We start from the raw sequence: 27998 nt of genomic DNA on the forward strand, positions 1-27998 counted from the left end.
TCTGTTTATATCTCCTTGTCTTGATATGGCATAGTAGTTGCAAATGTCATTTATTTCCACTTTTCTATGAAAACATATCTGGCCAAAAGGAACTATTACCTTGTTTGGAAACAGGTAAAGGTTGGCAATGTCTGGCCATAGAAAAATCAGTCTCAATAAACTCCATTTGACCCAAGCAAGCACGGAAATGTGGGCGTTAAATGATGATAATGATTCAGCTGTTCCATATATGTGGTCAATGAAATGGTAATTTTTGCAGATATAGTTCAGTTATAATTGCACAGTTCCATGATATGATAATCTAAGATGGACAATAATGGTACACAAGTTTCATTATAATACTGAATCTTCAGAAATATGACTGATCATATGAATTTAATGAACCTTTAGATATATATATATATATACACACACACACACTCCATTTTTGTATTCGGTTTGCAAGATTCTTGGTGTTTGAAACATTTTATGTATCTTGGGAAGGTCATTATGCCAGCATGAAACACACACTGGTTCTATTTACTTCCTCATTTCACATATGTTAGTTGGTTAACTACTTATCCAATTAACTAATCGATGAATCAGTTGGTTACTTGATCAATCAGTTATGTTTGTCAACGTCTTTTCATTGCCATTCACGACCTCTTCAATGACAAGCCCTCTGTTCCAATTCTTCTTCAGGTCTATCTGTCAAACAGAAAGGTCTTTGACAAACCTAACTGATAAATTGATCAACCAAATCAAACGATTAGACAATTAGTTAACAAAATTGACTAATAAAATAAAGAAGTGAAATAGTAACAGTGCATAATGACTCTCTCAAGATGCTAGACAGATAAATGGAGAGATATGACTAGGCTATCTTGAAGACCAAATGTAATTTACTGTTTAAATCTTGATGTAATCATGTGAATTGAAATTTTTTAAATCTTTTATTTCAGGTTACGATAACTCATCCCAAACTGTGATATATTCTGCAATCAATGGTTTAGGCACAGATATCAAATTTCGCGCTCACTGGAGATCAAAACTCAACTCTATCATCTCACACCGTGAACATTTATTTAAAAAAAAAATCTTTTTTTTTTATATTATAGCAAAAATATATATTTAAATTTGAATTTTAATGACATTTTTATTTTAAAAACAACTTTGAATGAATTATGAATTTTTAGTTGAATGAGTTTTCAGTCATCCCTCCAGGAATATCCTCATCACTGCTACCACAAACCAAAGATCTCAATCCCCTTAGGATATCAACGGTATTGTAGAATATTGGACCATACCAGTAGATTATCCAACAATCCTGGTGTACAGTTTAGCCCATAATGGGCTCAAAATGTAACCAAATAAAATCTTTTCGTTAAAAATTTCAAATTTTTTTTCATTAATTAATAATTCACTTTACTGTCTTTTTTTCGAGTCAAAGCTCTTTACCAGCCCTTAACATAACAGAAAGTAATTCTGGATCATCAGCCCAATCAACACTGCTTCCTGCAATTAAGCTTTGGAGAATATATTGGAAAGCCCTGTTCTCTTTCTTTAGTTTGGCTAACTCTTCCAGAAACCTGAAATTTTGAATCAATCATTTTAGTTTTTTTATTAAACAGATATAGGTAACAAAACAAATGTGTTTACATAACAAAGTCAATTTACCTGCTTTCTTGTGATTTTGAATTGTATTTCTCAACAACAGCTTTTAAATTTTGATTTGTAGGTTCCAGAAAGATCATTAATTCACGATTCTGAGCAATGTTTCCTGAAGAAAAAAGAAGGGCATTTGTTGAAAATTTCATTTACATTTTATTCTTTTATTTGTTTCTATCATTAGACTGTGGCCATGCTGGGGCACCACCCTAAGGAATTTTAGCCAAATGAATCAACCCCTAACCTCATCATTGTTTAACGTCCATTTTCCATGCTGGCATGGGTTGGACAGTTTAACTGATGTCTGGAGAGCCAGTGGCTGCACCAGGCTCCAATCTGATCTGGCAATGTTTCTGCAGCTGGATGCCCTTCCTAACGCCAACCAGCAATTTCAGGGGAATGAGTAAATCTATTACATCAACTTTAGTGTATAACTGGTACTTATTTTACTGACCCCGAAAGAACGAAAGGCAAAGTCTACATCAGCATTTGAACTCAGAATGCAAAGATGGACAAAATGTCACTGACCATTTTGCCTGGTGTGCTAACAATTCTGCCAGCTTGTTGCCTTTGCACTAATAAATATCAATTCTAGATTAGTTTTCACAATGTACTATTGGCTTAATTTACGTTTGATGCATAGTTACAGCCAGAATCAAGATTTAAAAAAAAAAAGTTCACTTACTTAAGTTCTCAACTTTCATTTGATCGACTTTAGACTGAAAGTTAGTCAGTGCCTGTAGAAATGTCATATAAATATTATTCAGAAATCTTATTCAATTCCACTGCATAATTAACTAAATACAATATTATTGGGCATACCATGTTTTAACACAACAATAAAGAAGCATGAAAAACAGAGCTTGGCTGAAAAAAAAACAACAGAAAAACAGCATAAAAACAGAACTTGGCTTTAAATAAACCAGAAAAAAAAAACAGCATTAAAATCAGCTTGGCTGGAAAACAGCATAAAAACAGCTTGGCTGAAAAACAGCACAGTTGGGAAAGAAAACAGAAAAACAGTGATTGGCTAGAAAAACAGCATGAAAAATAGAGCTTGGGTGAAACAATCATTTGAATGAATTCAGTTACCATAGTGATGACTGAATTTAAAGTTATTTTTGAGTTGTCAAGATTGAATATATTCATATATCAACCAGACTACTGCATATTGTTATACACTGCTGATCACAATACACTTCCTTTCTTAGCTTTAGGGCAAGCCAACATTCCCCCTGAATGGAACACCAATCCATCACTGGGTCACTCATTTACAGATAAGTGGACTATGTACTCTGATATAGTTTCTTACGAAACAATAACACAGTAAAACATTAAATATCTCCATTAGATTAATAGTCCAGCTTATCAATCACCATAACAGGATTTGTTTAAGCTTAATCTGAAACTGGTTAAAGTTGATGTTTACAGAATAAATTGTGGACTGAAAAGGAATTCTGTTGAGCTGTTATACAATGGGAATGAGGAAAGAAATAATGGTTAGTCAAGGACTCGGGCAGTGGAACACAGTATGGGTGACAAGAAGAATAATGGCGAGTGTGGAGGTAACAGTATGAAATAACTAACTTGGCAGGGGTTTTTGTCTTTTTTTAAATTTCGTCAGCAGAGGATTGCAGTGTCTATGACCCTTTACAAAGTTTCCGAGATTGGTCAAAGGGAAGGAGGTCCCTACAAACCGCAGAGCTGACCCAAAAGCTTGCAACAAAGTGGATATCGGTGCCTTTCTCAAATACATCATCATCATACGTCTGTTTCCCATGCTGGCATGGGCTGGATGGTTTGACACAAGCTGACTAGTTGGAGAGCTACCCAGGCTCTAAATGTCTGTTTTGGCATGGTTTCTAAGGCTGGATGCTCATTAGAGTATATTTCACTCCTATTTATAGCAAAGTTGGTATTTTTAAACTTGCCTGTTCGGTTCACGCTTTGGCCACTAATATTATTATTATTAATAATAGCATATTTCTCTATGTATATATACAAACGCACCCGGGTGTCATGCCGGTGGCACGTAAAAGCACCCATTACACTCTCAGAGTGGTTGGCATCCACCCATAGAAAACCATACCAAATCAGACGGGAGTCTGGTGCAGTATGCCAACCCAGTCAAACCGTCGAACCCATGCCAGCATGGACAACAGACGCATGATGATGATAATATGTACCCTTCTTAATGTCTACCACTTTACAGAGTATACTGTGCTTTTTGCATGACACTTGCAAAAGTGCTTCTGCACATCTTTGAGAGTAGGGGAAACAGCATTTAGTTCCTTCAACTATTTAATACAACCCAGGCCACATTTTTAGAGGAGGGCTCCCATCAATTAAATCAGCCCAATATTTTGATTGAGACTTGTTTTGCCAACAATGATATTCCAGAATGCTGTTGATGTCAGTAAAATAGTTCATCAGAAAAACACATCACAAACGCCTGGTATAAAAAATGCAAGATTCATTCTAGATTGCATTCAATAAAGAACAAATCGGCCAAGAATATAAAAATGGATATCTACACTGCAACAAAACATAATTTATGCTTCCTGCAAACAGATCATTACCATGCTGGTGCCACATAAAAAGCAACCAGTACACTCTGTAAAAGTGGTTGGCATTAGGAAGGGTATCCAGCCACAAAAAATTGGAGCCTGATGCAGCTCTCCAGCTGGCCAGTTCCTGCCAAACTGTCCAACCCATGCCAGCATGGAAAACAGACATTTTAAATGATGAAGATGATAACAGAAGAAACACCTGAAGAAAAAAAAATTCAGAGCTAAAAACAAAATTACCTTATGTTTTTTCAGAATATCTACCGATAGTTTACGTTGTGTTTCCAAAAATGATTCTAATTCTTTGCTACAAAGACAACAAATGAATATTAAACATTTGTTTCAAAAGGGATTAAATTCATCATAAAATATATTTATGAAAAGAGAGGGAGAGAGAAAACAGATATGCATTTATTCAGACAAATATATTTCAAGCTTACCTAACTTGGAGATCAGTGGATTCATCTTTCTCAAAGAGATTTTCAATCAATACCTGACTAATTTGCAATCTGAAAAATACAAGTTAAATCCTCATTATCATCATTTAACGTCTGTTATCCATGCTAGACTAGAAAAGATATCAGGAATTAAAGGGGTCGAAAAAGAGTATTACAAGTCCAACAGCTGTTTCTTGGGGCTTGGTGGTCCAAAATAATGACTGTAAATTGATTCTATCATCAGATAATACTAGCCTCCGTCTTCAGGGAAGAATTTTACATTTGGGGTGTTGACAGAAAGGAGATTAAAGATGGAATGATTTTGTGGAGAACTAAGTGTATTAGAAAGAGGAGTCGGTGAAGTGTTTAGAGATTAATGAGCTGTAGAAACATTGCCAGATCAGATTGGAACCTGGTGCAGCTGCTGGCTCTCCAGACCTCAGTCAAACCGCCCAACCCATGCCAGCATTAAACAATGATGATGATGAAAGAGAGATGGATGTCAGTAACTAATAATATAGAGGAGTGTTGCATAAACAGAAAACAACAAAATAGTAATATGAACCAATAAAGAACCTTTTTACAAGTTAGTAATAATGGTTTTAAATTTTTGCCACATGGGCAGCTTGTGGGAGTTGGTTACATCAACTCCCAGTGCATAACTGGTACTTATTTAATCAACCGCGAAAGGATGAAAGACAAGTCGACCTTGGTAGAATTTGAACTCAGAATATAAAGATGGATGAAATACCATGAAACATTTCGCCTGGTGTGCTAACAATTCTGCCAGCTCACCATCTTTGCGAGTTAGTAATAATAACAGTCAAATTTCTTCCAAATCAAGCTGAATAATGAGGACTGTCCTGCAGGGAGGTGAGATCGACAACAATGATAAAAGACAAAACATAACCTTGAAAGGTAATTTTAAGAGTAAAGCTCACCTTTCTATCATCAGCTTCCTTCGTGATTCTCTACAAGTCTGTAAGGTGACTTCTTTTATCAATTCACTGATTCTAAAAAATAAAGTTTGACAATATAATTCACTTTTATTTCAATTATTTCTCAATCAAATAAGCTTGATTAATGATGTATTTTAGGAGAATTACACTGCCATATATTAAAGTCATATGCTATAATAATTGTTTCTAATAAAGATACAAGGCCAGAAAGTTTTTTGATTAACATTGAAACCCCCCCCCCCCCGAATGTACATGCTAAATGTAAAGAACAAATATCATAAGGTTTTTAATTTTCCAATTTTGACATTAACAATTCTATTAAATCACCAATAATAAATAACAGGTTTCAAATTTTGACACAATGCCAGCAAATTCAGGTGTAAGTCGACTACATCAGCCCCAGCGCTCAACTGGTACTTATTTTATCAATCCCGAAAGGATGAACGGCAAAGTCAATCTCAGCAGAATTTGAACTCAAGACTGTACAGATGGACAAAATGCTGTAAAGCATTCTGCCTCACATGCTAACGATTCTTCCAGCTTGCTATCTTATCTAATAATAATAATAATAATAATAATAATAAATGTTTCTAATTTAGGCATAAGGCTAACAATTTGGAGAAAAACGGTTAAATGATTACATCAACCCTACTACATAACAGGTACTTTATCTCACTGACCTCGACAGGATGAAATTTGACCATGGTCAGATTTAAATTCATAATATAAAGAACCAAAAGAAATACTGCAGAGCATTATTTTTCAATTCTGATAATCCACCACCACCAATAATAATAATCTTTTCTACTATAGGTACAAGGCCTGAAATTTTGGAGAGAGGGGCTCGAGGATTACATTGACCCAGTGCTTAACCGGTACTTATTTCATCATCGAATTCAAAAAGAGGAAAGGCAAGGTTGGCCTTGGTGTAACCGTTAACAAAATGAAAACAATAAAAAAAATTTTACAGACCACACTTACTTAGATTCTGCTTCTGGTTCTAATACAGACGCTTCTACAAAAGAAAAATTGTTTTTCTTTAAGCAATATATAAACCAGTTATGATTTTAAAAAATATCAAGAAATATGACCCCTCCCTACTCAGGAGGTGGGCATGATGTTGAAATTTGCATGGCAACTTCATTAGAGCTGTTGGCACAAAAAAATGCACCTAGTTTACATTCTAAAGCAATGGTTCCCCAACTTTTTTGGGCTGCTGCCCCCTTGGCATCCAGGTCGTATTCCTAGTGATGCCTAACCCTCCCCACTACAAATATAGACCACTTTCTGCAGCAAATTCAAAACAACAGTATTTCACAAATAAAACTTAAACCTAATTAACCTATTAATATTTTTTTTTACATCTATCACCCTATTTTGGCCACCCCATTATCATCCCACTTTTCTTCAATGTCCCCATGGATCTTTCCACTGCCCCCAGGGGATCAATACCACCCACTTTGGGAACCACTTCTCTAAGGTAATTGGTACTAGAAACCATGTCAAGGACATTTGATGATGATGAGAATGATGGTGATGAGGAGGTATAATGATTGAGATTAAACTACAGGACTACCAAGCACTTGGTCATAGGTTTGTTCCTTGTTATAGTAAATGTTGTGTGCCACTAAGAAAGGCACTGCTTGCTCTGGACTGTCTAATTACCAAAGGTGATTTGATTCCTATGTCATGATTGCTAAATCAATGATATAGGATAGATTCCTACATCGCAGATGAGTGATTGCCTAAACTCCAGTCTGGTTTGGCATGGTATCTACGGTTGGATGCCTTTTCTAACACCAGTCACTCTGAGAGTGTAACAAGTGCTTTTGTGTGCCACCGGCTTGGGTGCCTTTTGCATGACACCAGTATCTGCCACAACTGCAATTTTACTTGGCTTGATGGGTTTTCTTCTCAAGTACAGCATAATGCCAAAGGTCTCAGTCATTCGTCACATGAAAAGTGCTTTTCACGTGCCACTGGCATAGGCCACCTTGCCTCTGTGAGGCCCAATGCTTGAAAGGTGCATTTTATGTGTCACCGATACAGGTGCCAGTTACGTGACACCAGCATCAGCCATGTCTGGCCATGGAAAAATATTACAGGTGAGGGTTGATGACTGAAAGGGGACCCAGTTGTATAACACTTACCTCACCAAATTCCATCTAACCCATGCAAGCATAGAAGGAAAATAGACATTAAACGATGATAATGCAGAAAACCAAAGTAAAAACTAGTAAATATTTACAAATACCTGCTTTTTCAGAGAGTTTTTCATCTTTCAGTCGATTACGTAATGAGGATTTGATGACTAATAACTTCTCTAAATCATTTTCATTAAACAGTTCTTTATCTTTTTCAGAAAAAACCTTGTTAGCAGATGATTCAGACATAATTGTAAGCAGAAAACCTAAAAAACAAAACAAAAGACATAGTTAAATAATAGCCATCTATATATCATACTTAATGTATATACACAGTTGATAGGCCAGTTACTGCTGTATTTGCCCTGAGATAACATCTCTTATGGATGTGCTGTGTTAAAAACACAATAAATATTAGGGAGAGAGAGATAAAAAGTGAAAACGCCAGCCACCAAAATGTCAGAATGCATCTAGCATTCTTGCTGGCTGCTGCAAGGATGAATTTTCTTCTTGCTCTGATATTTATTATACTTTTAATGCTGCACATTCCTAAAAGATGTTATCACAGGACAGATACTGTAGTAACTGGCAATTTTAATTAAATACTGCTTCAAATGTGTATACTAGAGTTAAATAATATTTAACCCCTTAGAGAAGAGGACCACTAATATTTTCAAATTAAGGAAAACTCAGACATATTAAATTAGAAACAGCATTAAAAAATTAAACTATATTAATTATAAGCTGTAACAATGTCCTCATCACCATTTAATGTCCATTGCCCATGCTGGCATGGGTTGGATGGTTTGACAGGACTGGCAAGCCAAAAGGCTACACCAGGCTCCAATCTGATCTAGCAATGTTTCTACAGCTGGATGCCCTTCCTAACACCAACCACTCCAAGAGTGTAGTGGGTGCTTTTTATGTGTCACTGGCACGAGAGCCAGTCAAGCAACACTGGCATCGACTACACTCGAATGGTGCTTTTATGTTCCACTGGTACGAGAGCCAGTCAGGCAGTACTGGCATCGATGTATAAAATTGATAAAAATTATGAACTTCTTGTGTTTACAACCACTGCAGTACCAGCTCTACAGTACAGCAAAAATATCTCAGTTTAGTATTCCAAGTAAACCAAGTTTTCAAACATTCTCAATTTCCTCAAAATTACCCCACAATTCTCCACATTTTTCAAAATGGCTTTATATGCCCTGCTGTTGGCACTTATCATTATCAGTCTTTACAGTTTTCCACAAATATTTGTGGACTCACTCTGAAAATTTGAATTCTGTAAGGCAGAGTGAAATTTTTTTAATTGTAACATTTATAGGAATTCATTATCATCACCATCATCATTCAACACCCGTTGTCCATGCTGGCATGGGTTGGACAATTTGACAGTTTGGCATGCGGGAAGGCTGCACCAGAATCCAGTCTGATTTGGCCAACCACTCCAAGAATTTAATGGGTGCTTTTATGTGCCAATTTGCGTGACACCAGTATCTGCCACAACTGCGAATTTGCTCAGCTTGATGGGTCTCCTTTTCAAGCACCACATAATGCCAAAGGTTTTGATCATTGCCTCTTTGAGGTCCAATGCTCGAAAGGAACTTGGCCACTTTGCCTCATGAGGCCCAACACTCGAAAGGAATTCAACCACCTCGCCTCCGTGGGATCCTTTCAAAAGAAACACAGCCACTTTGCCTCCATGAGGCCCAATGCTCGAAAGAAATTAAAGTAAACTATTTTTTTCTATTGGAAATCATTGCTAACTGCAGAAATACATTTCTGAATTAAGAGTGGACATTCATTTTAAGTTGTAGCTTTTGGCCTAGCATCAAAAGGATCAGCAATTTGTAACTCATCGCTGATACCGGTAAAGGTACCTTTACTACAAACATAAAGGTTTAATTTAACATGGTATGTACCATGGAGTCTAGTTAGATAGAAATAGCACTTTCATTCTTTTAGTTGTTTCACTCATTTTGACTGGCCATGTTGGAGCATCACCTTTTAGTCGAAGAAATCGATCCCTGGACTTATTCTTTGTAAGCCTGGTACTTATTCTATTGCTCTCTTTTGCTGACCTGCTAAGTTACAGGGACATACACACCAACAGCGGTTGAGAAGCGATAGTGGGGGGACAAACACACAAATACACACAGACATATATATATAACAGATTTCTTTCAGTTTCTGCCTACCAAATCCACTCACAAAGCTTTGGTCAGCCTAAGGCTATAGTAGAAGAGACTTGCCCAAGGTGCCATGCAGTGGAACTGAACCCGGAACCGTGTGGTCGGGAAGCAAGCTTCTTACCACACAGCCACGCCTGCGCCTGTATAATTTATTTGAATGAGATGATTAGGCATAACTGTTTGGATGCTGACAATCTGGCACAACAGACTGGACATTGAACCTGTTTTTGGTAGCAGTACTATTTGGCGTTGGAGTCAAACATATACACACACATGCATGTGCAGAAACATACACATATAGACATTGCAATTTATTAACTGAATACAATTGAGATAAACACTTGCCCTCTCTTCATATGTAAAGAGGAATATGCTTGCATACATAAAGAGAAAAAGAGGGAAAACCAGAGAAACATTAAAACAAGAAAAACATGGAAATGTTTGATGTCAAAGCAAGTCAGCATTGCATCAGACACCAAAACAGCTGTTCCAAAAATGTTTTATACCCATAATTTATGCCTCATGGACTTTGCAATATTGAACTGAAATTTTTGTCATGGACAATAAGAAAGCACTCTAATGGAACACCTATCAAGTTCAATTCAATCACATGGAAACAAAACTATCAAAATGGTCCCAATATTGCTTTAAGTATTTATAGGCTTTTACTAAGGCAACCAGCTTTAAAGATTGTCTTTATAGAGACTCTATACAGGCACTGTAATTATACATATATAATGAAAACATTTTAAAATTGATCAGTTTATAAGCTACATCCTCCACTTATTTACCTGAAAGTAGTTTCACTATACAGTAATCTCTTGCCATATCGCAGTTCACCGATAGCGCACTCAGTATGTCATGGTTCACCTATCACGCACTCAATACATCGCAGATTTTTCGGGCTAATTTATGTAAATTTATATTGTGGACTTCTTAGTATATCAGAGTTTCTGCGGCCAATAGGTATTTGTATTTTTTAGATTTTAATCATTTCTGTGGGAGGTTTTGGAATGTAACACCTGCGATAGTCAAAGGAGTACTGTACTTTGAATAATACCAAAAGATGCAGGGTATTTAGTAATGATGACTAACATAAAAATGGTTTTCTAATAGAAGAAATAAAGAATATTTTCTTACTATATTTCCTGGTTGAGTTACATTCCTTTTATTGAGAATTTCCAATATCGTCACAGTTTTTCTGTACAAAATTTTTATAACATTTCTTAACTTTCATTTCTGATAATCACACTGAAAAGACAACATGAAATAAAAATTACTTATACATAATAAGATATAAATTATATATACTTATTGAAAACATTAATGACAATCACTACACAAGTATAGTTACTCTCTCCTTTGCTCTGCTTAAGGCTGTTCAGAATCAATACTGCTCTTTCTCTTTGCTTATGGTTGTCTGCAGAATCTGATGATGGCCATCTCTTTCATTTGTTGATTTTTTGATGACTATACATGTAAATGATTGGAAAAGTCCAGGTGTAACTGTATGCACAAAACTCTTCTTGCATTTCCTGATGGATTTAAATGAATGCATTTCTCCCTCTTTTCTTCAACTCCCACCGCAACTTTCGACAGTGAAACTTTCAAAACAGGCAACATGTAGTGTGATCTTCCACTCTTGAAGGGTTGATGTAGTTTCTTCTCAAAGAAGTCTTTGAACCATTTCTTTGGTCTTCCAACCAATTCCATGTTGTAGTTAGCTTTAGTGGATCCTATGATGAAAACACAAGTCCAACATGTACATGAAATGTCAAACCCACCCATGTAATGTAGAGTTAATGCTGGAGGTATTGATTCTTGTGATCTGAAAAGATCTTCTGGGGGTCCTGAATGTACAGCTTAACAAACTAGCCTGCAGCTTTCTGATTTTGAAAAGGTTCCTGCTAAGTCTGAAGTCAATACTGTCACATCTACCTTCCCATTCTCCTGATAACTTTTAACATGAAATAACTTCGAATATAAAATTTTTTCTCTGTTCTATAAGACAAAATATACAAGTATACGAAGTTTTAAAGTGTTTCGGTAGAAAACACACTAAATAAAACGGTACTACTAAAGCAGCACGGACCCGAACGCGCAGTCGCGCGTCCGCGCTAGCTAGTCTTGAGTGGTCGATCCTAACCCTAACCCTGGTACTACTAAAGCAGCGCGGACCCGAACGCGCTGCTTTAGTAGTACCAAATAAAACATGAATAAAAAATGGTGCCCGCCAAATCAGAAGGATCCGAAGAATGTATTTAGTTATCAGCTACAAGAAGATGGGCGGTTGAAAAAAGAAAATTTATAAAAACATAATTTTTCCCTTGTAAATTTTATTAAAATATCATGACTTTATGATGTACCAACCTGATCATGATTCCACCACGACTTAACTGACAATACCATTCACGAGACTATGTATTTACCAGTTGACAATATTTGTAGTCTATTATTATATGTATATCAAAAAACTTTGCATAAAGCAAGTGTTTACACGCCTACGTGAGAATTCCACTGTGGTGACTTAAGAACCTGCAACCCTCTGAACGGAGTACAACGTTAGAGGGGGAAATTATTATACTGGAAAAATCTTCTCTTCACTTGTAACTATTTGTTTGGATTACAACTACGTTTAAAATAGGGAAATACGAATAAATTTCCGAAAAAGCAGTTACCATGTGGTGCTTATTAGGAAATATTTTATTTTTATTTTCTTGAACTGTTAGTTTTTGAGAATAACAATAAGTTTAGCAGTATAAGAATATTTTTTTTAATGCAGCTTATGTCGGATGATAGCTAACTTCAATGTGGCCTTCTAAATAAAATAATTTTCTACCTGTGACAATATATATATTTAAAATAATTGTACTGTTAATGAATGTTAGCTTCGACTATATTTTGGATGCAAATTAAATATGAACTCTGGTTTGTAAAAAAGTAAACAAACATCACTAGAAATTGATAAAACACAACTTTTGATTCATTCAGTTTGGTTTTGAACAGGAATAAAACAGTAAATCTGATCATTTATCTAGGAGGATGTATACAATCTCAAATTAAAATAGAGATGCTCGAGCGATAGGAATTAATGGTTGTGACTTAAGAATATTAAACTTAAGAGTTGAAGTTGTAATTGTTCCTTTGATCAGCCTTGATCGAGTATACCTTTGATCAAAAGCGTTCTAGCCATGACCATTTCATCTTATTCCAAACCTCAACTCCTAATTCTATCTTTAGCCAATCTGGAATGTTTACAATTTACTGCACATTCAAACATTACGACAGAGCAAAAGAATCAAACGCTAGAATAATTTACAGCATAACATAATTCAGTAAAGGTAGTAAAAAAAATCTTTCAAAGATCAATTATTAAAGCTAAAGTTACTTACAAAGTCGACAAACGAGTTTTCAAAGAAACCTGTACCTGTTCGTGGCGGGGAATTTAAACAACCGGAGCTAGTTTCAGAAATAAAACCGCATATCGTTTTAGCTAAATATCACTAAATAATTTTCATTGTTAATACTCAAATATAGAGGTTTGAATATATTTTAGAGGAGTCAATATATTTGTAAATATATTTTAATAATACCCTTATATTGATACACTTATTAATAAATATATTCTTTTACTCACTAATTGTCTCCAAACTTAGATACGGGTTCTAAGTTGACAATATTTTGACCAGACTGAATGTTCCAAAAGTATAGGTTTGTATCGTTTAATTAATTTTACTTCACATTTCTACATTATTGCCTCATTTGTGTGTATGTTAATATTCTTTTTAAATAATTTCAATTACTTTTGTCAATTTGATAAACTTTTTATGAAAACAACTTTCCTGGCATGTTTTTTTAAATTTCTTTACCAAATAGAAAATTGCGTTTTATTGCGTTGAGAAGGTGCTAAGTTTAAAAAATTAAATTTGTAATTTTTAAACATTTACAGAAGAAAATCCGGTTTCTTTTCATTAACAACAAATCGTTTAAAAGTAATCTAATTGCTCGTCTAAGATTCAAAAATCAGCAAAATAACTTTTTTACTTTTCGTTATTATACAGTTATTTGATTCCACCTCCACCCCCAACGAAGTATATTTGCTTTTGACCTAAAGGGCGGATTAAACCCACACCCCTTAATTTACCTGACAGATAGGTGAGATCAAATTTAGAATGTTTTATGAATCAAGAATTTTTGGATTTATCTGGATGGATAGTGAATAGTTTAGCCCCAGTTAGACCACGTCCAGCAGACCTATGATCAAAGGCGTTCTAGCCGTGGCCATCTCGTCTTTTCAGTCATAGTTTAACGCAGACTACATTTTCAAGTACGTATTCTTTTTTTTAAAGACAGCAGAGGACAATTCAAGAGGGGGCATACCTACGCAAATGTACCATCCTCGGTCCCCTGCTCCACCCGAATTTGTTTCCTCATAGCTTCCAGGAAAATAGATATTTGTAAATGAAATGTTCGATGGTGTAGGTTCCGATTATATAGGATTTTGGTGGGAAACGTTTTACTAGGGACGGGGAGAGGAGTTTCAGAAAATTCTCGCGAGTTGGCTTTATTTCCTCATAACTTTTTCAATGAAATTTTCTATAAATACCTTTCAAATTATGTATAATACGATTATATTGGAAATGAATATGGAAAAAAAAATTGGTGGACTCACATCACAAAATGAAACTTGAAATTTCGAAAAAAAAATTGGTATGTTTGTCAGTATATTACATGTACAAGCCCACCACTTTTTCTTTTCTTTTTTTTTTCTTTTCATAAATTCCGATATAACTATAATCTATACCATCTGAGAGGTATTTGTAGAAATTTCGTTAAAAAAATAGTTCCCATTTTTCTGAAAGTTATGAAGAAACAAAATCAACTTTTGTGAATTTTTCAGAAAGTCCCCTCCCCAACATTGAAAAAAAACATTTTTATAGCAAATTCTGATACAATCAAAATCTGCATAATCTGAAGCAGATTTGTAAAAATTTTCATTAAAAAATGTGCATTTTCCTGGACGTTATGAGCAAACAAAGTCAGTGAGGTACACTTGTGTAGGGATGCCAGAAAGGAATTTGGCTGCTATTTCTAGCAAGTGAACCAAACACATATTGGCTCCTATGAAAAGTTGTTGATCTTGCACCAGCAATATCTATTATGATTCATACCAGATTAGAAAATGTTTCCTGAGCATATACAGAAACATTCAACCTGTACACATAATATACATAGATGTGCAATTTGTATTACTATTATCAGGTATCTTATATAATTTGATAGTTACTCGTTGATATATCAAAAGTGGAGGCGCAATGGCCCAGTGGTTAGGGCAGCAGACTCGCGGTTTCGATTCCCAGACCGAGCGTTGTGAGTGTTTATTGAGCGAAAATACCTAAAGCTCCACGAGGCTCCTGCAGGGGATGGTGGCGAACCCTGCTGTACTCTTTCACCACAACTTTCTCTCATTCTTACTTCCTGTTTCTGTTGTGCCTGTAATTTAAAGGGTCAGCCTTGTCACACTGTGTCACGCTGAATATCCCCGAGAACTACGTTAAGGGTACACGTGTGTGTGGAGTGCTCAGCCACTTGCACATTAATTTCACGAGCAGGCTGTTCCGTTGATCGGATCAACTGGAACCCTCGACGTCGTAAGCGACGGAGTGCCAACAGATATCAAACAATGGTAATATGCTATCAAATAATGACATTAAGCTGCATGATTTAACGTCATTACCTGGTCTTTTGATGTCTTTAACTGAGTCCACTATTGTGCAGGCATTCAGCCAGGCACCAATTCCCTTCCTGCCTATATTTTTCTTCAAGACATTTACTTGCACATATTGAGGGCAGGCGGGCTACACTGCAACAGGCTGAATGGGCCTGTTAAGTTCCTGGACACTGCCCATCTTTCCTTGACTAACTTTTAAAATGTAGTTCAGTGCTCCACTAATAAATTAATCTATTAATTTTAACACTTTAGCATTAAGATTTTTTAACACTTTAGCATTCAAACCGGCCAGATCCAGCCTCACACAATAAAATCATGGCCGTTGCCAGTGCCTCCTGACTGGCTCCCTTTATTTCACGTTGCTCCTGTCCACTTGGCTGGTGAAAATGTGTTGTACCTGTATTTCAAAGGGCCAGCCTTGTCACATTTTGTCTCACTATACCTCCCTGAGAACTACACTGAGGGTACGTGTGTCTATGGATTGCTCAGCCACTTGCACATTAATTTCACAAACAGGCTGTTCCATTGGTTGGATCAACTGGAACCTTTGTCATCATAAGCAATGGAGTGATGGTTGTCTTTCTGATCATTTCCACCAATCGTAAGATTTCTGAAGAGAACCACTGTTATTAACTCTTAAATTTGTTTTTGATTCTTTATTCAGAAATATCTGTCTAGCTTGTATCAGAGATGATCATATCTTACCAAGATGCGGACTGGCTGTAGAGAACGAGAATTTTCTTCAACTGCTTGTATATCACATAAGTCTAGTACTCCGATGAGAAAAGAAACCAGTCTAAGCACTCCTACATTAGCTGTAACTGCTTCAGAGCCTAGACAAAGGTCCAAGAAACAAGAACCACCAGAGTCTTCAGAAATTGATTTTTATATAATCAAACAGAAGTTTCTGGAGGAATTAGAATCAAAGACACGACTTGGTTATTCAAAGAAAACTGTGAGTCCTACTTTAGCACAGTTACGACTTACACCAGGTAAAGTAAAAAATTTTATTGTCTTTTTGTTTTGTTTTGCTGGTTTCTTATAAATTTACAAGACATTAAAGAGATTAGACCCAAAACAGTCACCCCATTAAAAGTGCCATCTGAAGTGGGCCTTCAACCATTGTCCCCACCAGCTATACTATTATTTATCCAATATGTCCTTCCCTTTTTTCAAGGTAGTAAGATGTGATTTGAAAGAGATTTGGCTGCTATTTCTAGTAGAGTGCATGCTTGTGATGTGACACTCTCTCTTTCATTGGATCATTTTAGCACAGAAAGAGTGGAGTGGTAATCGGCACTTTGAACTACAGAAAACAAATTAACATTTTATTGTTATAATACACTCTTATCTTACAGGTCGACCTATTGAAGAAAAACGTAAAATACTTATTGATAAACATGCTGCTGCCAAACAAAATTCCAGTAAACTTGCTGTTGGTGGTGGTGTCTCCATTTGGCCAGATATGGCGAAGATGAGATTAAACAAGTTTGACCTACTCCAACTCATAACCCTTTTCACTATCCTCATTTTTGTTGCCGCCTATTTCTTTTTCAAAATTCATGGTAAGAAACTTTATTTATTAACCCTTTTGTTACCATATTTCTGTTGAAATGCACTGCCTTTATTTCAATTAATTTTGAAAATAATGGAAATTCATAATTTACCATCTGTTTTCCATGTAGGCATGGGTTGGTTGGTTTGACAGAAGCCGGCCAGCTAGAGAGCTGCACCAGGTTCCAGTCATCTGTTTTGGCATGGTTTCTATGGCTGGATACTCTTCTTAATGCCAACTACTTTACAGAGTGTATTGACGCCTTTTATGTAGCACTGGCATGGGTGTTTGTTATGTGGCGCCAGCATAAGTGCATATTATGTGGCACTGGAACGGGTGCTCTTTACATGGAGTTGGCACAGAAGCTTTTACATGACACTGGCATGGGTGCTTTTTATATGGCATTGGCACTGGTGAATTTAATGAAATGACTATAAACATTAAGCTGGTTTTTTGGAACATAAATTAATATGAAATTTTGGTGGAAGATTAAAACTGAGGTCAGTACTCTAAATATCATTATCTTTCCTTTCAGGTTACACATTTACAAAATTACAGTTGTTATCCGAGAAACTAAATAATTTTTCCATCAGTCATCCCATTTTAATATCTTCTGATTACAACAAATTCCATGACAGTGTAGTCTTCTGGCATGCAGATTTTCTAAATCTGTTGGTGAGTATTTCTTTTCAAATTTCAATGGTAAATGACAATGTGAATAAGGTATTGACCTGTCCGTTCGTAGGTCATGTGCTCAAATCCTTTCCACCACAAGGTCCAGTCCTTATGGCTTGTGTGTCTCAATGACCTTGAGAGTTATGCTAGCAGAGCACAAACTCCTGGTAGTACCTCCAGTGCTGGACAGGTCAAAGCATAGAGGCTAGAATAATATGCACCACCACTTCTGAGTGGTTAAAATGGATGTGTATATACTCTTTTACTTGTTTCAGTCATTTGACTGTGGCCATGCTGGAGCACCATCTTTAGTCAAGCAAATCGACCCCGGGACTTATTCTTTGTAAGCCTAGTACTTATTCTATCGGACTCTTTTGCCGAACCGCTAAGTTACGGGGACGTAAACACACCAGCATCGGTTGTCAAGCGATGTTGGGGGGGAACAAACACAGACACATACATATATACGATGGGCTTCTTTCAGTTTCCGTTTACCAAATTCACTCACAAGGCTTTGGTCAGCCCCAGGCTATAGTAGAAGACATTTGCCCAAAGTGCCACACAGTGGGACTAAACCTGGAACCATGTGGTTGGTAAGCAAGCTACTTACCACACAGCCTATATGATAATTTAAAATCAACAAGACATGGGAGAGGAAAGCATTCCCTCAAAAAAACACATGAACCCACAAAGGAGGTAGAAAGGCAGGCCAAAGTCAAGAACAATGGAACAAAAACATCAATGGCCAATGCTTCATTGGAGACAAAAGACTTAAGTAATAAGTCAAATCTCTTGCAGCTGTTTTATTGTGCATTTAGTGAGACACTCTATCTTAGCAGTTGGTAGAAGTCCACTGCACTAGACTGCTGTCCTTTCCTAGAAAACATTTCTTCTCATTTACATAATTCCACAAAAACTTGAATATAACTCTAGTCATATACTGACCCCATGGACATCAACAACAACTCTCTCCAGACAGGAATTGACTCCAGTCTCCAGTAGCTTCACATAGCCATCTGAATTGAAACTAAGGCCTTATTCAAAGATGTGAGGATGAATTCCAGTGTGTGGACACAGTCAGAGCCAATTGTGTCCTTTTCTGCTGGCCATGGTTTTCTAATCTCCATTGCTGCTGTCCGTGTCTTGTCTTACAGCCTTTACAGTGTTCACAGAGCATTGAGCAGTAGTCATGATGTCAGCATTTTGATGCCCAGTGCAAATCATCATGATGCAAATAATTTTTTTCTAATATTCTGACGGCTTCCAGTCCTCCATGTCAGCGAACTTTTTCTCAACTACGACTTTAATCTTTTAGCTCTCCAGCACCATTCACTGTTCACCAATTCATCAAGCTATTCCTGAAAAAAAGAAGGCAAAAGGTCATCAAATTTAGCTCAAATGCCCTGTATGTATATGAGTGTGTGTTTGTCCTCCACCACTGGTTTGTTTATATCCCCATAATTTAGCGGTTAGGCAAAAGTAACCAATAGAATAAATACTAAGGGGATGAAATTTGTCCAAATAAATCCTTCAAGGCAATGCTCCAGCATGGCTGCAGTCCAATGATTAAAACAAGTAAAAGAAAAGAAATATATATATATACACGCGCGCGCACATGTGATAGGCTTCCACACAGTTTCCATCTGCCAAATTCCACTCGTAATGTATTGGCCAATCTGATGCTATAGTAGAAGACACTTTCCAAGATGCTGCACAGTGATATCAAAAATAGAATCACCTGGCTGCAAAGTGGAATTTGCAGCCAGGTGATTGTGCATCCATACCTGTGTCTATAATGAAAGATCTAATTGCAGGAAGAGATGCTCAGTCCTTTGTAGCATTAAAAAGAAAGCATGTTAAAATGATACTGTTGTTGACAATGATGATGATGATGACAGTTTTGACAATGTGGTATGTGAAGTAAATATAATTCTCTTTTCTTCTTTTAGGCAGAGGTAACTGAATCATTTGATATGTCACATCCCTCTCGGCGTTACCAAATCTATATTTTGTTGTACATATGTGGTGTTCTGCTTCTGTTTTATTACCTCTTTGAAAGTATTTATGCTAAAAACAAATTGTCACCAAACAGAATCAGACGATGGTATGACTCATTGATATCTATTTAAATCTGTGTCTATATGTGGGGGTTTTTTTTCTATTTATTATTTGCTGAAAAATACACCAAAATTGTATTTTCACCAAATGTGTGATTCTTTAATAACTTTTTAAATTGAGTCGTCAAATAAATTTTCATTTTTTTTTCTACTTGGTATGATGCCAGTGCCGGTGGCACGTAAAAAATACCATTCAAGTGTGGTCGATGCCAGTGCCTCCTGACTGGCTCTCGTGCCAGTGGTATGTAAAAAGCACCACTCGAACATGGTCAATGCTAGTGCCACCTGACTAGCTCCCATGCCAGTGGCACATAAAAAGCATCACTCGAGTGTGGTCAATGCCAGTGCCTCCTGACTGGCTCCCATTCCAGTGGCATATAAAAAGCACCCACTACACTCTTGGAGTGGTTGACATTAGGAAAGGCATCTAACTGTAGAAACCTCACTGGATCAGATTGCAACCTGGTGCAGCTTCTTGGCTTGCTAGTCCTCAGTCAAACTGTCCAACCCATGCCAGCATGGACAGCAGACGTTAAACAATGATGACTTCTTCATCACCCATCTGAAAAGAGGTAAAATTTATTCAGATTTCAAAAACAATAAACAAAAGTTGTAGAGCAGAGGTTCTCAGACAGGGTTCATCTGACCGTTAGAGGTTCATACAAGATTTTATTCTTAGAATTTATGTGCAATAAATTTGGTTATACTTCTACAATACACAAAATATTTTAACAATTTTGATACAGTTCTTAATATTTACTTATAAAAATATAATTGGATATTCTTAAATATTGAGGGTCCACCCAAGTAAAATAGGAATAAACGGGGTCCATAGGCAAAAATGGTTGAGAACCACTGTAGTAGAGCAAGAATGGAGCTACAAAAAAAAACCCATAAAACACTTCAGTAAAATATCTTTTGTTAATTCAAATAACAGTGGAAAGAATTAAAATGGGGAGATTAATTTGACAACCTAATATTTTATCTTTTAGTCAGGAAGTATGATGGTGTCCATGACCCTTTACAGAGGCCCCAAAACTGGTGAAAAGGATGGAGGGAAGCATCCTCAAACTGAACACCTGGCTGAAATGCTTGCAACAGAGTGGACTCTGCCAAAGGCACTTGAAATGGCAGATGGTGGTGTAAAACCTGGGTGATGGATTAAGTCTGTTATTCAAGTAGGCCATGGTGGGATTTCAACTTAAAATGTAAAGAACAAATACCACAAGGTATCCTCACACACATGCACACAGCCTTTTCAATAGCCTCTCCTCTCTTTCACCTTCTTTCCTATTCACAGTACCATGTCACCCATGCCACAATGAAAAGCATTAGATCTAACTGCATTCATTTCCCTCAACCATCACCTCTCACCCCTCACGCTACCTGAGTAACAAAGAATTGCATCAGAACTCTGTATCTGATACACACAGTTGTCACTCCTCCATACTGCTGCTCATCAATCCCTCTCTCCCTGGTTACTTATTATTGGATGGTGTAGTCCACCATTATAAACAAAAGTAACAGGACTGTACTTCATTGACAAGCAAGAATGAATTCAATTTCTCAAACAGGTAGACCTCCCTGTAATATTTTAGTGACTCTAGGGAAAGTTTTATCTCTCATCTGATTAACACTATAGATACCATAATTACATGCTTAGCCCTATGGATCCTTATGAGCTGACGAGGATTAGCAGACCAACCTTTTATGAATCTTCAGGTCTAAATATAGCAAATTATTTCTAAATATAAACCTGAAAACAATAAAATATATTTTGTATGTATTTCACGGTTACTAAAATAATTATCAACATTTAATAATAAAAAAGAAGCAAAAAGTTTATGACAAGATTGTATGATGTTTATTTAACCCTTTTGATACCAATCTGGCTGAAACCGCCTCTGGCTCTATAGTACAAATGTCTTACTTTCAAAAGCTCTGAATTAAAATCTTCCACCAAACCTTAGTCACAATTTATGTTCCTAACACTAGCTGAATGATTACTAAGTTATTTTAGTAAATTCTTTGTTATATTTAAAATTAATTGGAAGAAACACAGAGTATCTCAACAGAAATATGGTAACAAAAGGGTTAAAGATACATGAGTGGAAAAAGAGCAAATTGGTTCATGGGAAGATTCACATTTCTATTAATTATGTATTCCAGGGTTTCCATATTGGCTGTCATTATCTGCTGGACTGCTTTGATGCTGTTTCTCTTGAAATCTGCTCAGAACCTAGAGGCCTTGATTGAATCGAATGTCCACTATTTAAACGAAGTTATGGTAATTATTAGTAATAATTTCTTGCGTGGTTTTTATCTTTAATGAGAATGAGTTTACATTGGTGCATACATGGCTGTGTGGTTGAGATGTTTGCTTCCCAACCACATCATTTTTGGTTCAGTCCCACTGTGCAGCACTTTGAGCAATGCCTTCTACTATAGCCACAGGCTGACCTAAGCCTTGTGAGTGAATTTGATAGACAGATACTGAAACGACTGTTTTGTGTATGTATGTGTCTGTCTGTTTATGCTTGCATGTATGTCTGTGTGCTTGTTTATATATACAATTGCATGTGAGAAAGTATTACAGGCAGTGTTCTTCTCTGTTTGTCCTGTCAAAAAATCATTCAGACACTTCATGCCTTTAAAGCTGTGTAGAATAAGTGATTTCTTCTTGCAAAACAGGTGAAGGTTAGCATCAGGAAAGGCATCCAGCTATAAAAGACTACCTTAAATAAAATGTTCATGCAACATGCAAGCATGAAAACACATGTAGATAAATGAATATATATGTAAAATACACACACATGCACACACACACACATCATCATCATCATCATCATTTAATGTCCGTTGTCCATGTTGGCATGGGTTGGACGGTTTGACCAAGGCTAGTAAGCTGAGGGGCTGCACCAGACTCTAGTCTGATTTGGCATGATTTCTACAGCTTGATGCCCTTCCTAACGCCAACTACTCCTAGAACTACTTCTTTACACAACTATCCTCGTCCATACACACACACACACACACACACCATGCTGAACTGCTGAAATCTACAAGTTTTTTTCATTCTCTCTCTCTTTATTTTCTCTTACTCCTTTCTGTTGAAGAGCATAGGCTCAAAACATAAAAAAACTTTTTCATTTTCCCGAGCGTCAAACTAATGCACTTGCTTGTTGTTCATACATCTGTCTTCATCTTTTATTTTACTATAAATTTCAACTATACATATATATATATATATATATATATATATATATATATATATATATATATATATATATATATATATCTGTATGTATGTATGAGTGTGTTTGTGTATCAAACAAAACCCCAGAAGATTTGGTAGGGTTCTCCTTCAGCAAAACTTGTGTTGTTTGAAAAATGTGACAGAAAGAATAGAGATAAAATTGCCATTGGAAATAGAGTTTCTGACATTTCAGACAGAGTTCAGGGTTTAGATGACATGACAGGAAATTGTACATGTGTGTGCATATACACCATTTTGAATGTTAAATATCAGATCAATTTTGAAGTATTTTGTATTTTTAACCTTCATTTGTTTGTTTGTATAAAATTTAAATTATTTATTGAATTTTATTTCTAGGGAATGATTCTTTCAAAACAACACGATACCGCATATTTCCAGAATGTTCTGTTTTACTGGCGAACCAGATGTCTACCCCCATCCAGCCGAGGTACCCTCAGAATCTTTGACATCATGTCAATTCGAGATTTCACATTTTACCTGCAATATTACAGCCTTCCCCTGTTTACAGTTTTAGTGTCACCAGTTATACGTCTTATTATGACCCTTTATTCAATGTACAAGATAACGTGATTGATGGAGGAGATGGATAACAAAGATTCTAAAGCCATAAAATTTTTTTTTGTACCTGTACAGAGATATTTATGATCTTCAGTGAAACACTGATTTAATGGATAGTTATTATACATGTGTTGTAAGAAGTTTTAAAGTAAATCTTTTATTCAATAAGCTATGATAATTAGTGAGAATATACAACAGTAAAAATGATATGAGATTTATAAAGAAACATTAAGTCAAGGATTAAGATTTATCATAAGATTAAGTAAAGACTCACATTTATCATAACATTTGTCACCACATTATTTGAGGTCATAAATAACATTTTATTACTCCAATCAATGTCATAATAACAACTAGGTGTTTTTTCTCATATGAAATGGTTTTAATTCTGAATCACTTCAGGTGACGTCTTTAGCCTGTTGAATTCTTTAATTTCAATTACAAACATGTTTGGCAGTTGATTTAACTGCATCCTGAGCAAGTGATGTCATTGACATTGGTATTAGTTCATTCATCAGGCTTTCAAAATATTGCAAAATAAGGATTAATTAATCATACTTTCCATTACATAAGGGTCTAATGGTTAGCTGCAAATACCTCAGGAAGAACGACTTTCATTTCCAAAGTTTTGGGAGTGTAGTATATATTCAGTAGATTTCCATATCACTCCATTATGTCTCTCTGGTTGTCTGTTACCAGTAGGATGATATGGTGGTGTCATAGAATGAGATATACAAGCTTAGAAGCAAAAGTTAATCAAATTTTGTTGACAAAATTTGGATACTATTGTTAGAGTGAATAAACTCAGAGGTGCTGAAGCGGGAATATTATTTGTACCTCACTAACAAATTATTTCATAATGAAATTCAAATTGTCTGGATAACCATTGAAGTTTTATTGTTTGTCTTTTATTTGTTTCAACCATTTGACTGTGGCCATGCTGGGGCACTGCCTTGAAGAAATTTTAATCAGATGAATTAACTCAAGTATTTATTTTTTTAAAGCCTGGTACTTATTCTATTGGTCACTCTTGGGGTCACAAGAGATGTTGTACAGCCTGTATACATGAGGGCTTTGAAGTCTTTCCCCCAACCATGACTTCAACTATGGGTAGTGACTGTACAAGTGCCTCTACTTGCTTGCAGGGTAAGTTTGAGAAGCAGCAACTTTCCTGTGGCCTTTTCCCTGGCTGCAGTTTCGAGTGATATGCCCAGTCTACCTGCACCAGTAACAAACGGCTCCTGGCTTCGTCTCTATGCAGTCCCTGGCACTTGAAGCACCGGCTCATGAATGGTCACTGTCGCAGTTTTTCTTCCTTGTTCTTTACCGGTTGTTGCACTACGTCACAGGCTTTTGCAGCTGCCATCACCACTGCCTTCCACCTGGTGTTTTGTGTTGACATGTGAGCTTCAGCAATGAGCTCGCTCATCGCCATTTTTTCACTACCTGGCAGTTGTTGCAGTCACACTGATATGTCGTCGGGAAAGCAATTTACAAAGGCCAGTTGTACCTCCTTCTCTAGACCCTCTCCAGTAAAACCAGATAGCATGGCCAGTCTCTGAACCTCAGCAGCATACTCATCAACCCCTGTCCATCTGACCATTCCCAGCTTAGCAAATCCCTCTAGGTTCAGGGCCATGAGACCTGTTACATCATCGATGCCTTGTAGCCTGGCCACCACCTTGATCTTACGGATCCAGGTGATTACATCTTCTTAAACCATTAATCCTTACACATTTCTCTCTCTCTCCATTTTTTCCCCTCTCAGTCCTTTCTGTCAAAGAGCAATAAGCTCAAAACATCAAAGACTTTTCCATTCTTCCTGAGCATCAAACTAATACCCCTACCTGTTGTTCCCTCACCTGTTTTTTTCTGTTTTCTGAAAATTGGAACTATATATATAAATACATAAAATTTGACTGAAGATTGACTCAATATATAATTATATATGTTGAGTCTATATCCATTTACCAAGAAAGTTATTTTTTACAATCCTTTACAGTTGCATCAGTTTGTATCAAAGATGTGCATCTCATTAATATCTTTGAAAAAATACAACCGTTATTTGAAACAACTGTACTGTTGCTTTCTCTATTAATAAATGTGAAATTCTATCCGTCCAAGACCCCTGTATCTCTGTCTACATTTGCTCTACATAGACATATTATAACTTTTTGGAATTAGGATGATCCCAGGATTGAAAATCTGCCCTTCATTTGGTTCTTGAACATCCAACATTAGGATCTGATTTAAAAGCATTTAGGTTGCTATATCTAGCAGGTAAAGATTGGCTGCTTCACACCATCTTGGTTGGCATTTGTCAGATGATGTCAAAGATCAAGGGGGAGATAAATTAATTCGCTTCATTTATTTTACATTGAGATAAGAACTTTGGGAAAAATTGGCCAACAGCTGGAATGATTGCATTACAGAATTACCATATTTTAACATGTATAAGGGACCATTTTTTATCAAAAATTAGGTTTAAAAAATATGGGAGTTTCTTATACATGGTTAGTATTATAATCCCTTACAAAACCTTTCTTCCAAATTTTAAGCCTAAAAAATTAGGGGTTTCCTTATACATGTTAAAATACAGTAATTCTCATCTGTCCTTAACCTCTGATCAAACACCACCAGGACATATAGTCATTATAGACGTATAGCCATGCTATTTAGCTCTCTTTAGCTTTGGGTCTCAGGCCCAATTAACCCTCCTCAGGAGCTAGCTTAAAAGTTCACACAGAGTGTGGCTTTTAAGCTAGTCTTTAATAAATGTAAATGTGTGTGCACATGCATGCACCTTTTAGTTATGCTTGTTGGTGAGAAAGTCAATAAACTTGCTTTCTAACTGTGGTGCGATGGAGGAAGAAGCCAACAAGAAGCAAAAGGACAGAATGAAGCGTTGGACCTTACCTTGCCGATCGCAGCGAGGTACACGATCGCTCCTAATCAGAACACGTCTTTCTCGTAACGTCGCTGTTTTCTCACTGGCCCCACGTGCTAGCCTTCGACCGCGTGTCGCCGACTTCCGATCTGACCCTTCCGGTTTGGCCCTTCCGGTCTGGCTTCACCTCTGTTTGCCTTACCCCTCTCCACCACAACACATAGCTCGTCACAGCCCATAACACCACACTAACAAAAATACCTTGTATTTGTCCCACACATGTTGCATCAATGCTTCCTTATCACTTTTGCCATCAAGAATGCAGTGAGCGTTTTTCCTTCCACATTCTACTTCAAAAACAGATATTTTGTGTCATTTGAAACCAATTCATCAGTTCCTATCAAACCATCCAAACTATACCAGAATAGAAGCTAGGCATTAGAATAATGATGATGATTTCTGTTTTAAAAATTATATCAATTTTAGTTCATTCAACAAGTTAACTTGTTCTGTATTTCCTAATTTTATAAAACCCTACAACATCCAACTGTTGCTATGGATAAGTGTCATCACTTGTCATCATCATCACATCATCATCATCGTTTAAAGTCCGCTTTCCATGCTAGCATGGGTTGGACGATTTGACTGAGGACTGGTGAAACCAGATGGCTACACCAGGCTCAAATCTGATTTGGCAGAGTTTCTACAGCTGGATGCCCTTCCTAACGCCAACCACTCCGAGAGTGTAGTGGGTGCTTTTACATGCCACCGGCACAAGGGCCAGTCAGGTGGTACTGGCAATGGCCACGCTCGATGGTAAATATTATTACTATGAACATTAAAAAGTAGTTGTCATTATGGCTTTACTTTGACTGTGATAAGAGTCAAGATGATTACAAATTCCATCTGTAAACATTCCATTTATAAGCTTTTTTCTTTTTTTTATTTAACACAATATGTCATACATTTTCCATATTAATACATTGCAGCACTTGCGTATACAGATGTATGCACCTCTTAAATCTAACCTGTCAATTTAGAAGTAGGCACAAGGCATACCACCAATGGCTGATGTATCAACCACTTTATTTTCACAACTATTATGCCTCTTTTTATTTTATTTTGCTCTTTATATTTTTAAAGAATCTCCTTTTTGCTGTGATTACATTGTAGACATTTATTTACTTTTTGGTTTAAACTTTTTTTTTCTCGCTTTCTGAAAATAAAGCATTAAAACTCCATTTCT

The 27998-nt window shown here is 36.4% G+C and overlaps 3 protein-coding genes across 7 annotated transcripts in view; 2 read left to right on the plus strand and 1 right to left on the minus strand.

The window, feature by feature from the left end:
• Nucleotides 1-1377, plus strand: part of LOC106873906 (DIS3-like exonuclease 2) — an 86815-nt gene extending 85438 nt beyond the window's left edge. For both annotated transcript variants that reach the window (XM_014921435.3, XM_014921436.3), the window contains one exon: nt 942-1377. In XM_014921435.3, the coding sequence (XP_014776921.1) occupies nt 942-968 (27 nt within the window). In that variant the 3' untranslated portion in view covers nt 969-1377. The remainder of the gene's footprint in view (nt 1-941) is intronic.
• LOC106873907 (uncharacterized) lies at nt 1046-14444 on the minus strand. 3 transcript variants are annotated; one of them, XM_089349660.1, is made up of 10 exons: nt 14333-14444; nt 11093-11203; nt 7865-8020; nt 6592-6625; nt 5593-5664; nt 4655-4723; nt 4455-4521; nt 2333-2384; nt 1657-1759; nt 1046-1568 (listed from the first exon to the last, which is right to left on the minus strand). In XM_089349660.1, the coding sequence occupies exons 3-10, from the start codon at nt 8001-8003 to the stop codon at nt 1424-1426; spliced, it is 681 nt and encodes a 226-aa protein (XP_089205786.1). In that variant the 5' UTR covers nt 8004-8020; nt 11093-11203; nt 14333-14444; the 3' UTR covers nt 1046-1423. The 3 variants fall into 3 exon arrangements, with proteins under 3 accessions (XP_089205786.1, XP_014776923.1, XP_014776925.1); XM_014921437.3 differs by lacking the exon at nt 14333-14444 and adding an exon at nt 13345-13465; XM_014921439.3 differs by lacking the exon at nt 14333-14444 and adding an exon at nt 12323-13344.
• On the plus strand, nt 13391-27997 carry LOC106873902 (uncharacterized). 2 transcript variants are annotated; one of them, XM_014921433.3, is made up of 7 exons: nt 13391-13663; nt 16348-16675; nt 17042-17248; nt 17774-17913; nt 19863-20017; nt 22200-22317; nt 23644-27997. In XM_014921433.3, exons 2-7 carry the CDS (start codon nt 16393-16395, stop codon nt 23875-23877), a joined length of 1137 nt encoding a protein of 378 aa, XP_014776919.1. In that variant the 5' UTR covers nt 13391-13663; nt 16348-16392; the 3' UTR covers nt 23878-27997. The 2 variants fall into 2 exon arrangements, with proteins under 2 accessions (XP_014776919.1, XP_089205785.1); XM_089349659.1 differs by lacking the exon at nt 13391-13663 and adding an exon at nt 14041-14279.
• The last annotated feature ends 1 nt before the right edge of the window (nt 27998 follows it).

Source organism: Octopus bimaculoides, chromosome 3 (assembly GCF_046866305.1).
Source record: "Octopus bimaculoides isolate indiv1 chromosome 3, ASM4686630v1, whole genome shotgun sequence".
NCBI classification, from domain to species: Eukaryota; Metazoa; Mollusca; class Cephalopoda; order Octopoda; family Octopodidae; genus Octopus; species Octopus bimaculoides.

Bases quoted from the DNA above. Each gene is read 5' to 3' on its own strand.
- LOC106873902 (XM_014921433.3), top strand. From the start codon at position 16,393: ATGCGGACTGGCTGTAGAGAACGAGAATTTTCTTCAACTGCTTGTATA. The intron at 17,249-17,773 runs GTAAGAAACTTT...CTTTCCTTTCAG, and splicing joins TTTCTTTTTCAAAATTCATG to GTTACACATTTACAAAATTA. The intron at 22,318-23,643 runs GTAATTATTAGT...TTTTATTTCTAG, and splicing joins ACTATTTAAACGAAGTTATG to GGAATGATTCTTTCAAAACA.
- LOC106873907 (XM_089349660.1), bottom strand. From the start codon at position 8,003: ATGTCTGAATCATCTGCTAACAAGGTTTTTTCTGAAAAAGATAAAGAA. The intron at 6,626-7,864 runs GTATTTGTAAAT...TTTCTTTTGTAG, and splicing joins AAAACTCTCTGAAAAAGCAG to AAGCGTCTGTATTAGAACCA. The intron at 4,724-5,592 runs GTGAGCTTTACT...TGTATTTTTCAG, and splicing joins AGGAAGCTGATGATAGAAAG to ATTGCAAATTAGTCAGGTAT.